The sequence below is a fragment of the Urocitellus parryii genome, chromosome 14, assembly GCF_045843805.1.
Source record: "Urocitellus parryii isolate mUroPar1 chromosome 14, mUroPar1.hap1, whole genome shotgun sequence".
In the NCBI taxonomy this organism is placed as follows: Eukaryota; Metazoa; Chordata; class Mammalia; order Rodentia; family Sciuridae; genus Urocitellus; species Urocitellus parryii.
In genome coordinates this window covers 2,706,141-2,718,243 of record NC_135544.1, presented here as the reverse complement: position 1 = coordinate 2,718,243, position 12,103 = coordinate 2,706,141, and the positions used below count along the sequence as shown (strand labels likewise).

General features: G+C 37.6%; 2 protein-coding genes across 3 annotated transcripts in view; one reads left to right on the top strand and one right to left on the bottom strand.

Annotated features, from left to right (window-relative positions):
- The window catches only part of Wrn (WRN RecQ like helicase), a 141,853-nt gene extending 139,241 nt beyond the window's left edge, over window positions 1–2,612 (bottom strand). The window contains exon 1 of the mRNA XM_077792648.1: window positions 2,443–2,612. The gene's annotated coding sequence lies outside the window, so the exon portion shown is untranslated. The remainder of the gene's footprint in view (window positions 1–2,442) is intronic.
- A 614-nt stretch (window positions 2,613–3,226) lies between these two features.
- Window positions 3,227–12,103, top strand: part of Purg (purine rich element binding protein G) — a 36,821-nt gene continuing 27,944 nt past the window's right edge. The window contains exons 1-2 of one of the 2 annotated variants that reach the window (XM_026414044.2): window positions 3,227–3,280; window positions 3,570–4,439. In XM_026414044.2, coding sequence (XP_026269829.1) covers window positions 3,576–4,439 — 864 coding nt within the window. In that variant the 5' untranslated portion in view covers window positions 3,227–3,280; window positions 3,570–3,575. Of the gene's footprint in view, window positions 3,281–3,569; window positions 6,651–12,103 lie in introns of those variants that run through there. The other variant, XM_026414043.2, reaches the window with a different exon arrangement.

The window sequence follows — 12,103 nt, the reverse complement described above, 5'->3', positions numbered from 1 at the left end:
AGGGGAAAGGCACAATCATACATTGCTGTTGGGACTGCAAATTGGTGCAGCCAATATGTAAAGCAGTATGGAGATTTCTTAGAAAACTTGGAACCACCATTTGACCCAGCTATCCCACTCCTCGGTTTATACCCAAAGGACTTAAAAACAGCATACTATAGGGACACAGCCATATCAATAGCTAAATTATGGAACCAACCTAGATGCCCTTCAGTGGATGAATGGATTAAAAAAATGTGGCATATATACACAATGGAACGTTACTCAGCATAAAAGAGAATAAAATCATGGCATTTGCAGGTAAATGGATGAAGTTGGAGAATATAATGCTAAGTGAAGCAAGCCAATCCCACAAAACCAAAGGCCGAATGTTTTCTTTGATATGAGGATGCTGACTCATAATGGTGATTGGGGGGGGGGGGGGCATGGGAGGAATGGAACTTTAGATAGTGCAAAGGGGAAGGAGGGGAAAGGAGGAGGTAAAGGGGTAGGAATGATTGTAGAATGAGTTAGACATCATTAACCTAAGTACATATATGAAGACATGAATGGTGTAAAATACTTTGTGTACAATCAGTGACTTGAAAACTTGTGCTCTATATGTGTAACATGAAATGAATTGCATTCTGCCATCATGAATAACAAATTAGAATAAATAAATAATTTAATTTTAAAAATTCCATTATCTTTAGCTATGATGATTTATTTAACTATTCCTTACTGATGACAGGATATTTGAAAAAATTACCATAAATAATCCTCAGTGAACACCCATGTACACACGTGGGGGTTTCTAGACATCATCATTATTATTATTATTATTATTATTATTTCTAAAGGTTCCTAGATATGAAACTACAAGGTCATAGAGTACTCCTGCTTCTCTGCCTGACTTCTCATGAATGCATTATTCACAATAGTCCATTAACCCCAAAAGGAAAGACCAGCCCAAGAAGCAGACTGCACAGAAAATCAGGAAAAAACTTTACACTAGCTGGATTAGAATAAACCCTTAGTGAAGGATTTTGAACTGACAAGCAAAGATATTAAAAAGCAAGGCATAGTAGCACATGTCTAAAGTAGGAGGATCACTTGAGCACAAGAGTTCATGACCAGCCTAGGCAACATAGTGAGATTCTGTTAAGAAAAAAAGGAAGACAGAAAGAAAAAGATGGTTTAAGTTACTTACTACTCCAACAATAATACTTTGATAAAAACAAATCCATAAAGGGCCTATGGGTTAATTATGAGTTGTAATATAACCACATATAATTCAATATTTAACTTTCCAGAGTTAAACAGAAATCAATTAAAGGTATTTGAGTTGGATATTTATGGACTTCCATCATCACCATAACTATCAATATCACAACCATTTATATCTATGTCCTATCCCCCACTTGTCCACTGGGTCAAAATTCCACAGGAAATAAGATAGTCACAAGGTAATCAATCTCTCAATTCTTTCAGCTCTTTACTCAATTAGCTTCTCAGTGAGGTTTTTCCCAGACCAATTATTGTAAAATTACAGATCCCACCCACACTCGTCATTCCTTTCTTATATTATCCTCCATAGGATTTTCACCTCCCAGCATACTACACATTTTACTTTTTGCACATCTTTTTCCACTAAAACGTAAGCACTAATAGCAAAGAGATTTTTCTGCTTTATACATTGTTGGGATCTCTGTTAAGTACTTGTTGCATTAATACAGGGAGCTCAGTGGTAGAGGACTTGCCTAGCATGTGCAGTGTCCTAGGTTCAATTCCCAATCATCGAAAAACTAACAGGGCTGGGGATATAGTTCAGTGGGAGACCCTGGGTTCAATCCCCAAGTTAAATAAATGGAGAAAACTATGTCAAGGAAATCTGAACTGCCCTACCCATCTGGACCTCCAACATCCTTTATATGGTCAGTAAACCATATGAAATCTAAACACACACCCTAAAAATTTTATTGCCATCTCTAACAGGAAGTAATATCTTTACATATCAAATCTATCCAGAGAACAAGTCAGATCCAACCAGAAGAAAACTGAATATACACTGAAGAAACACAACACAACTTGCTAAACCACAGACACCAGGTTTTTTCCCTAGACTTTTGTTAGGTAAACATGGAGTGTCTCGATGATAGGAATAGCAAAAGATCAGAAACGAAAGATAGTTCCAACCAATAGACAACCAGTCACAAAAGCAGGGGGCGGAAGGGGCGTGGAAGCACAGCTACAGACTGATAAAACTCCAAGAAGGCCTACCCGCGGTCTGGGCTCCTCTTCCCGGAGGGAACAGGAAAAAGAGACAGTCCGTTTCTACGAATCTCCCAAACAGCCCAGGGACCTGCACCAGAGGTCTGAACACCTCCAAGTGTCGGAAAAGCTTAAAATGGCATCCCCCGGGGTGGGAAGCTAAGGGAAGCAGGAGTGGCGAGGGTACGTTACCCTGAGAAGAGCCAGTTCAACGGGAATTCTCCAGCTGGAAGTTTTGTGGAACGCCACAACACCAAGGCCTGTAATCCGGGCATCCAGGCTAGGCACCAAATCAACCAAATTCACTCCGGCGCTGCAGAGTCCACATGGGAGTTTCACTGTCGCGCACCGTACACATCAGCTCTGGGAGACCGTCTTTTCCCTGGCTCCGCCCCCGAATGATAGCGCTCGCGCGGCGTGGTAGCCCTCCCACCACAGTCCTTTCCACTGGGGCTGGCGCGCCGTGGCACGCATGCGCAAATGTTGGATGCCGCTGAGCACGTCGGGAAGTGTAGTCGCCGTGCCGGTGCCGGTGAGCCGCCAGAGTCCGACATCCCGGCGGAATCCGTGGAAGTCTGAGCACTCCTACCACCCTATCCTTATTCCCATCTTCACACCTGTCTCGTCACCTCACACGCACGTTCCAGCCCCACGCGCTGGGCTTCTGTCAGGGCGCGTCTCGAGGGACGGCTCCAGACCCCTTCATCCCTTCAGCTGGCTGTACCGGGGAGGCGGGGTCCACCCCCCGCCCCCCGCCGTCAGCCTCCCCGCCTCCTCCCTCCCCTCCCCGCTGGTGTCGGGCCGGTGCCCGAAGAGAGGCAGCGGCCGCAGAAGGGGCGGCGGCGGCGGTGGCGGTGGGCGCCGCAGGCGATGCCCCTGCCCCGCTGCTCCGGCGGGGGGCAGTGCGGGCAGCGGCGGGGGAGGAGGCGGGGGGCGGCGGCTGCGGCGGCTGCAGCAGAGGGGCCGAGAGCTGGCGGCGGCGGCGGCGGTCGTGAAGGGCATCGGTGGCGGCGATGATGGCAGAGATGATGTGAGTGCCTGCTGATTGGGGACCCCAGGGCTGCGGAGCCTGAGGTGGGCGGCCTGGCTGCGTGCGGGAATAGGAGGCCCGAGGGTGGCGGAGGGATGCTGTGTACCCAGTGCTGAGCCGGGAGCCGCCGTCGCCGCCGCCGACGACGACGATCGGGCACAGGCCAGAGCCATGGGCTTCTAGCGGATGTGGGGGTCCTGGGCGGGGGCACTGCAGGCTGAGGGGCGTCTGCGATTGTTCTCAACACCCCTCCCCCACCCCACCCTGTGTGTCTGTTTGTCACTTGCAGCTGAAGATGGAAAGAGCCAGGCGGAGGGGAGGCGGCGGCGGCCGCGGCCGTGGAGGCAAGAATATAGGGGGCTCTGGCCTAAGCAAGAGTAGACTGTATCCCCAGGCCCAGCACTCTCACTACCCCCACTATGCTGCTTCAGCCACCCCTAATCAGGCTGGGGGCACAACCGAAATCCAGGAGCTGGCCTCCAAACGAGTGGACATCCAAAAAAAGAGGTTTTACCTAGACGTGAAGCAAAGCTCCCGGGGCCGGTTCCTAAAGATAGCCGAAGTCTGGATAGGGAGAGGCCGGCAGGACAATATCAGAAAGAGTAAGCTGACCCTATCCTTGTCTGTAGCAGCGGAGCTGAAGGACTGTTTAGGGGACTTCATCGAGCATTACGCCCACCTGGGCCTGAAAGGCCACAGGCAAGAGCATGGTCACAGCAAAGAGCAAGGTTCCAGGAGGAGGCAGAAGCACTCAGCACCCTCCCCGCCAGTCTCCGTGGGGTCTGAAGAGCATACTCACAGTGTCCTCAAAACAGACTATATAGAGAGAGACAATAGGAAATATTACCTAGACCTAAAGGAAAATCAGCGGGGTCGCTTCCTAAGAATTAGACAAACCATGATGCGGGGAACCGGCATGATAGGTTATTTTGGCCACAGTTTGGGCCAAGAACAGACTATTGTCCTCCCAGCACAAGGAATGATTGAGTTTCGTGATGCCTTGGTTCAGCTGATTGAAGACTATGGCGAAGGGGACATAGAAGAACGAAGAGGTGGAGATGATGACCCACTTGAACTCCCAGAGGGGACTTCTTTCAGAGTGGACAATAAAAGGTTCTACTTTGATGTGGGCTCTAATAAATATGGAATTTTCCTGAAGGTAAGTGAGGTGAGGCCACCTTACCGTAATACTATTACTGTTCCATTCAAAGCTTGGACAAGGTTTGGGGAGAATTTTATCAAGTATGAAGAAGAGATGAGGAAAATTTGCAACAGCCATAAAGAAAAGAGAATGGATGGCAGAAGGGCCAGTGGTGAAGAACAAGAATGCCTCGACTAGAGTGAAATTGAACTCCATCAGGCAAAATTTAAAATCATAAATTGGCTAAAAGTACTGATCCATAATCATTTGAAGAAGTTTTTCCTCTTTTTTGGCCCTTTGTTATTAGTAATACCTCTAGTAGTTTATACTTCAAGAAGTCTGATTTTCATGTTATGTTATACATAGATCACTATAATTCTTATGGGAATTCCAACCTTCCCAGAGCTAAATAGTTTAGCTGCTTCAACTGCTCCAGACTATTGAAGTATGCAAATCAGCACAAAATGTGACATTCTGACCTTCTAAATATCATAACTAAGATTTATATTGCACTATGACATAATCCTGAAAAAAAGATACACATACTTATTATGGAAGTGTGAATTTCTATTTAACAAATTTCCAAAACAGTATTCCATTCCTATATTATTAAAAACTGCTAAGCTTACCTGTAGGACAGTTACCACAGAAACAAAAACTTATATCAAGTATCATCATTATATTTATTTATAAAAGAAAAAATAGAAAAATATTGTCCATTGGATAATAATATTGAACAGTACCATTAAAGGATCAAATCTTATTAGATAATTAAACCTTTAATATTCCTTAAGAATTAACTAGAGTATTCTATAATTTTCAAATTTTGTGGTAACCCTACAGTTTACAGTTGCCATATCAAAGCCATGGGAGCATTTTAATTGGGTATCCTAAGCTAGTTAAAATCTTATCTTCACTTCTGTTTGTTGCACCATATAGTTGTATTGATTTTCCAACAGTTCAGGAATTTCATTTACATTACAATTGAGTGGGAGGCTTCATCCAGTGGCTTTGCTATGGAAATTTTGGTGTTTTAGCATTTCATGCTAGTTTGAAGATTGTGATAGGTTTATCCCTAAAATATGTCATGAATTCAAGGTATTATATTTTATGAGTTTTGTTTAACTACTTCAGAGGGGTTGGTCACCAGTTACCTAATATAAAACTATATCTGTAATAATATACTTCAGTAGTGCTTTTGCAGTTGCCACCCTTAAAACCACGTCAAGCTTCCAGTATAAACCAGACTTTTACAGGTGTTTTAATTCCAAAAGGGGAAGTAAAAATATTCTTCCTAAAGACTTTAGAATTTTTTTCCTGGGAAATATTATTTGAAAATTAGATTCGTTGTAAACATATTTGAAAGGAAAATTCAGGCATTTTCCAAGGTGCTCTTTAAGGTACTTAAAAGAGGTTTACTTTACACAAGACTCATCCCTTTACCTGTATTAAAAATTACTTTCCAGAAAGTGCCACATCAATTTTTCAACACCTAAGCAATTTTTAAACAAGTGGATATAGTGTATACGTGTACCAACCCAACCTGTATTAACTGAAATTTCATCTGTTAAGCTGCATTTTATTCTGAATGAAATTGTCTTTTATCTTGGCTTTATTCACCTCCCACATAGTAAGTTCATATAATCATGTTCTAAGAGCCAGAACACTGATTTCAACCCCCAAATATAGCTCTCGTTGATGAGAGCTGGCTGCATGGATTGAGGTCAGAATGTAGCTCTTTGATAAGCTATAACTCAAAATTATTTAAGTTTTTTTCCTTCAGACTTTGTCTCCAAATGCATTTAAGTTTCTAAGAAAACTTTTTAAGGTATGAATTGAGAAAATTTTATTAGTTTATGTCACATAAGAACAAGTGATCAGTAACTCAGACATATATACTGGTATTGGTTTGCAGATTATATTTCACATTTCCTCAAGCAGTATGAGGAATCTCAGTTTATTATAATTGTGGATCATCTGGATCACTATGGAACAACTGAAGGTTAGAAGATGATGTTAATAACTAAAGTTAATAGCACATGGTGGGTGTTGAGACAATAAAAGTAGCAAGGATTTTTAAACTGTAAAATAACATAACTTTGTAGGCTTGCTAAAAATATAGTTTTTCGTTTATGAAGGAGTGATGTGCACTTGAATTACTGTACTACTGATTGTTATTGCTGCCCATCATAGTGCCTATTAATAATCAACCTGTCAGATTTTGGCAAACTGGAGCTGTGAATATTACAAGATTTGATTATTCCTATCACTATTGCTATGAGTGTATGCTCTCTCTTAAAACCTTCATTTTAAAAATATTTATATCCATTAGGATTAAATGATTTCTTTTTTGGTCTGATAAGATTTGAGTATGTGTGTGTACATATACATATATATGTATGTATACACAATACTATGTCAGACTTAAATATTTTAATTCATTGTATATAAAATTATTAGTTTAATTTTGCTTTAATTATTTAAGTAAGGAATTAGTTAAGCAGCCAAATTTTCTGCCTTGTATGTATACTTCAAAGTTTTTACCATCTCAAAGCTGCAAATTGGATAGATGGATATATACTGGCAATTGAATATACTCTTAGAATCATTAAGGCTTCTACCAGTCCTTTTGTTTCACTTTTTCATAGTTAACATATTCATTGAGAAATGAAAATAATGCTATGATTTTTGATACTAAAATTTCCCAAGAATTCATTAGCCATAATTAAGCATGATCCAGTTCAAAACTCTGGTAATAGGACTTGTAATGCCATGTATCTTATTAAATAAGCTACTAGTCTTATCTGTGCAATATATATTTTATTGTCATTTGTAACGTAAATGGAGCTGCAAGTGTACATGGTATTCCTCAAAACAATAGGATCTTTGCCTTGAAGACATTAAACTCTTAAGGCAACTGGACGTTGAAGTAAAAAATGAGCATTGAAGTTAGTAACCAAAATTACTTGTTCACTGCATAATGCTAAAACACTGATGATGTTTGCACATAATAATCCAGGCATAATGTGGTACAGACTCAAACTGTAATAGTATAAGCTAATAGTATGAAATTTGGAAACGGGTTCCTCATAATTGTTGGCAGTGTGCTCCTAGCAATTGAAAGCAGCACTAATTTGTTGCTTATATGCAAAAGATGCAATGTATTATAAAGGTATTAAAGTTCTGCCACATTTTATAATTTTCCTTATTAAAGCCCCAAACTGCCATGTCCCTTAAACTTGAGTCAAACACAAGCATATTTGCACTAAAGAGCATGGCCAAAAAAAAAAAAAAAATGACAGGGTGGAAAAGCTAGTTGGAACCACTTGAAAAAGTTGGTTCTAATAAGAGAATTTCACATTTGTCTATTTGAAAGCTATATGGTCCAGGCAGACAATCTGTCAGTTCACTAATTTAATAATGCACTTTACCTTTTGTATATAGAAGATGTACATTTATGCCACTTGACAGGTGGGATGTGTTCCAATAACTATGTAGTTAGAATCTGTAGGGTGATCTCTTGCATGAATATGTTTGTGTTGGAACTGTTGTTGTAACAGGTTTCCATTAAATCAGTGTAATGGAGAAGGGTAGAAGATGCTTTTGAAATAAATCCGAATACATTTAACAAAGAATTTTAAAGTAGAGTTCATATTTGTATTCTTAAAGACTATTTCTAGTCCAGATTAGTATTGCAGTTCAGACTGTATCTATTTGAAGACACACCCTCCATAATACTCTGAAAGTTAATTCTGGGAATTTTTCCAAATTAAAAAAATTTTAATGATTCTGTTTTATTCTGATTCAAGTAACTGATAATAAGAACGTGATTCTATACTAAAGTTACAAGTATGGGTTAGCTGGTATTTTTTAAACACTCAGACTAAAGAAATAATGTTTCAAGTTAAAGAAGTGCAAAGAGCCTAATAAGTTACTAAAATAAATACAACAAATCAAAATTTGCAGAAGTACTAACCCTTCACCAACTAAAGAGGGTATTGGAGGAATTAGTGTATCCTTCCATCCTAAAAACTTCCTAAGATGTACATGTGAAAAGTAGATAATTGTTGCTTAATAATAGGTTGTATGTACTTTACTGAAAACACTGTGTACTAACAATTCATCAAAAGTGTGCTATATTTACTGCATTCATTTTATATCTATAGATAAGAATACATTATATATAGTCATCCTATCTTAATATAATCATGTATTTATATTGTAATTTTGCAAATATTTTCAGTAAAATAAACATTTATCTCAGCTGCACAATTTGAAGAGGATGAAATTGAAATACACCCTCAGATACTCATTTTTAATAAGCAGCTACCATTGAAAGCTGATGTATGTATTGTCATTCCTTTAAATTTTGTTTTATAGTTATTTTAATATTTAAATGAGTAAGATTTAACTTGAATTTTTGAGTGGTTTTCTAAAAATAACTTTTTCTTGTGTGAGATATTTTTGTCCTGCTTATTTCCAAATGTCTTTCACTGAAACTATGAAATCTTATTCCAAGCTTTATGTGAGAGCTTTGCTTAGTCACCACTTTAGTTTGAAATCGTCTTTACCAAAATACCAAACACCTTTGGCAGAATATTTAACAAAGAGAAGTTGACACTGATTCTATGCCTATAAAATAATGCAGGTATGATATTTATCACTGCCAGATAAGATTCTTAAAATCTTTCTGAAGATTCCTTAAAGATTTCTTGACTTTCATAGAGAAATGATGGCTGTTGGCTAGCCCATGAGAGAGGGAATAAAGATACTAGCATGCTGTTGAGACAATCCATAGTCCACAACACTATAGCAATGAAGTACAGGAAAAATGTGTTTCCCAATTTAACATCAAGTGAATATTGTGGTTTTTAGATCACAGTAAATCTGTCAGAAAGAAAATATACCCAAATTTATGTTAGGTAGGTTTTAGAAAAATAATAGTATATTTTCTTGTATGATGGAAAATATCAGCCTATGTTCTTACTTTGACATTACATTTTAAATCATTTAAATTTATTTTAGTAGTGGATTCTAATATTTTTTAATAGGGAAAATATGCATATAGTACAAAATTTAAATGCTACAGATGGGTAGACAATGAAAAGTAGTAACCAATGTTATTCAATTTCTTGTGTATCTTTCTAGAGTTACTCTGCATATACAAATGTTTATATATATAAATTATTCTTAAACATACAAATTAAAACATATACTTTCCCATACCTCGTGGTATTATTTTAGATCTGGCATTTAAGGGATTGTTTTTATTTAAATTTATTTAAATATCATACTTGACCTAGTTAACATGTCATTTAATTTACATTATATTATTACACCAACAGAATGTCAAGGAAATTTTGAATAAATTCCTTTGGTAATTACTTAAAATACAAATATATATTTTTTTTTAATTTTTAAAATTTACAAATATTCAGATTATACTACTGTTTTCTCTACCCTATTCTTAACCATCTTGCCTTTCTATATTCCCCCTTTTCTTTCCTCAAAAAGAAATTTTTGGTCTTTTTTCCTAAAGTAAAACAGTTTAGGAGTAGCAAGATATTAAATGATGTAACCAAGTGTTATTTTAAGCTAACTACATTCTATAATGAGAAACACTCATATTAAAAGCTTTAACAAATTGTAATTTTCAGTTTTTACTAATCCTGTTACTATTATTTTTTAATCCAAAGACCTTGCCATTGTAAGAGCCAATGAGTATTAGAACTATATTGAAAGATTATGACTTTTGAAATCATTTGATTATTAATATAAACCTTTTATCTTAATAATATGAAGGGTATAAATGACTGCATCAAATCCAAGTATATGCAAAGAAATAACATTGGTCCTAATTGTTTAAAACGTTATTTTATTATTTTTTTTTATTGAAGAACCCAGTATCTGTCAGAAATCCTTGCAATCAGAAGGTGATGATTTGGAAAAGAGTAAAATTGAAGAATTTGAGAGTTAAAAGTACCTTCTCCATTCTCTGCTGGAAGATTATTAAATTAATAATGTAATTGTATTAAAATGAAGTTAGCATTATTACTAAACCTGAAAATAAAAGCAAAATTAGTTTAATAATTTCCTGAACTATCCCTCCCCCCCGCCATATCATTTTCTTTTGATCTGGCTTCCCTATCCCATTACTATCCTGGGGATCTAATACCCAGGACCTCATGCATGCTAGGCAAGTGCTATACCACTAAACTACACCCCCAACCCTCAAGTATGCATATTAAGATCACTTTTATATTGACCATGAAAAAAATATTATCTGAAAAATTAAAGATCCCATACTTGACCCCTTCAATCCTATAAATTAAAATAGCCAGAGTAAAAAATACAAGCCAGCAGATGTGGCAGCTCACACTTAAAATCCCAGTGACTCAGGAGACTGAAGGCAGGAGGAATGCAAGTTTGAGGCCAGTCTCAGCAATTTAGTGAGGCCCTAAGCAACTTAGCGAGATCCTGTCTCAAAAGTATAAAAAGGCCTGGGGATGTTGGCTCAGTGGTAAGCACCTAAGTACAAAAAAAAAAAAAAAAAAAAGAATACGATTAGAAATTTTTTTAATGTGGATTAAGAAACAATATTTTAATGAATTGGTATCTGTAAATTTTATAAAAATACTATAAGGTGGAAATTTTTAAGGCAATGATTTAACCTTTATAATAATTTTTCCATGATTGGTGGCATTATTTTCTGTTTATCAAATGAGAAAGGTATTATCAGAGGACAGGATGCTCATAAACATACTTAAAATGCATAAGATAGTTTGATTCTTTTCTTATTTTTTATTGGCGCATGATAATTTACATAATAGTGGGATTCATTATGCCATATTCCTACATGCCCAGAACATAATTTAATTAATCTCATTCCCTAGTTTCTCTTTTCTTTCCCTCCCCTTCCTCCCCCTAATCACCATAATCTACTATTCTCATCTCTCTTCTATTATTTTTTAATTAGTGCACTATAATTATATACAAAAGTAGTATTCATTTTTTGTATATTCATACATGAACATATCATAATTTGGTATATTTTATTTCCCCTCTACTACTTCTCCATGCCCTTCCCTTTTCCCTCTCTCTCAATTCCCTTCCTCTTCTCTGTTGATATCCCTTCTGTTTTCTTGAGATCCCCTTTTATCCCCCACCCCTGTAGTTTCCATATGTAAGAGAAAATATTTGATCCTTGGCTTTTTGAGTCTGGCTTATTTCACTTAGAATCGTTCTTTTGATTATGAATAACTCATTCATCTTGATCATCATAATCATTGATTATCCTTTACAGAATCTGTAGGGTTGACTTAAAAAATCTCCAGGCATTTATTTGTTTAAACTTAAAAATGCTGTGTTTGTATATTTCTCCTTATTTAAAGAAGGGGTCAAAAAGGAAGGTAAATTCACTTTCGAGAATGAATTTTGGCCAGGCATGGTGGTACACACGTGTGATCCCAGGAAGGTTAAGGGGGAGGCTGAGTCAGGAAACCAACAAGTTTGAGGTCAGCCTGGACAACTTAGACCCTGTTTCAAAATAAAAAGGGCTGGGGATGTAGCTTAGTGATAGAGTACTTACCTAGCATGAGCAAAGCACTGGGTATAATCCCCTATACTGCAAAAAAATTTTTAAAAGACTGAATTTTGCTTGAATTTAGGCCAAAAAAGTTACC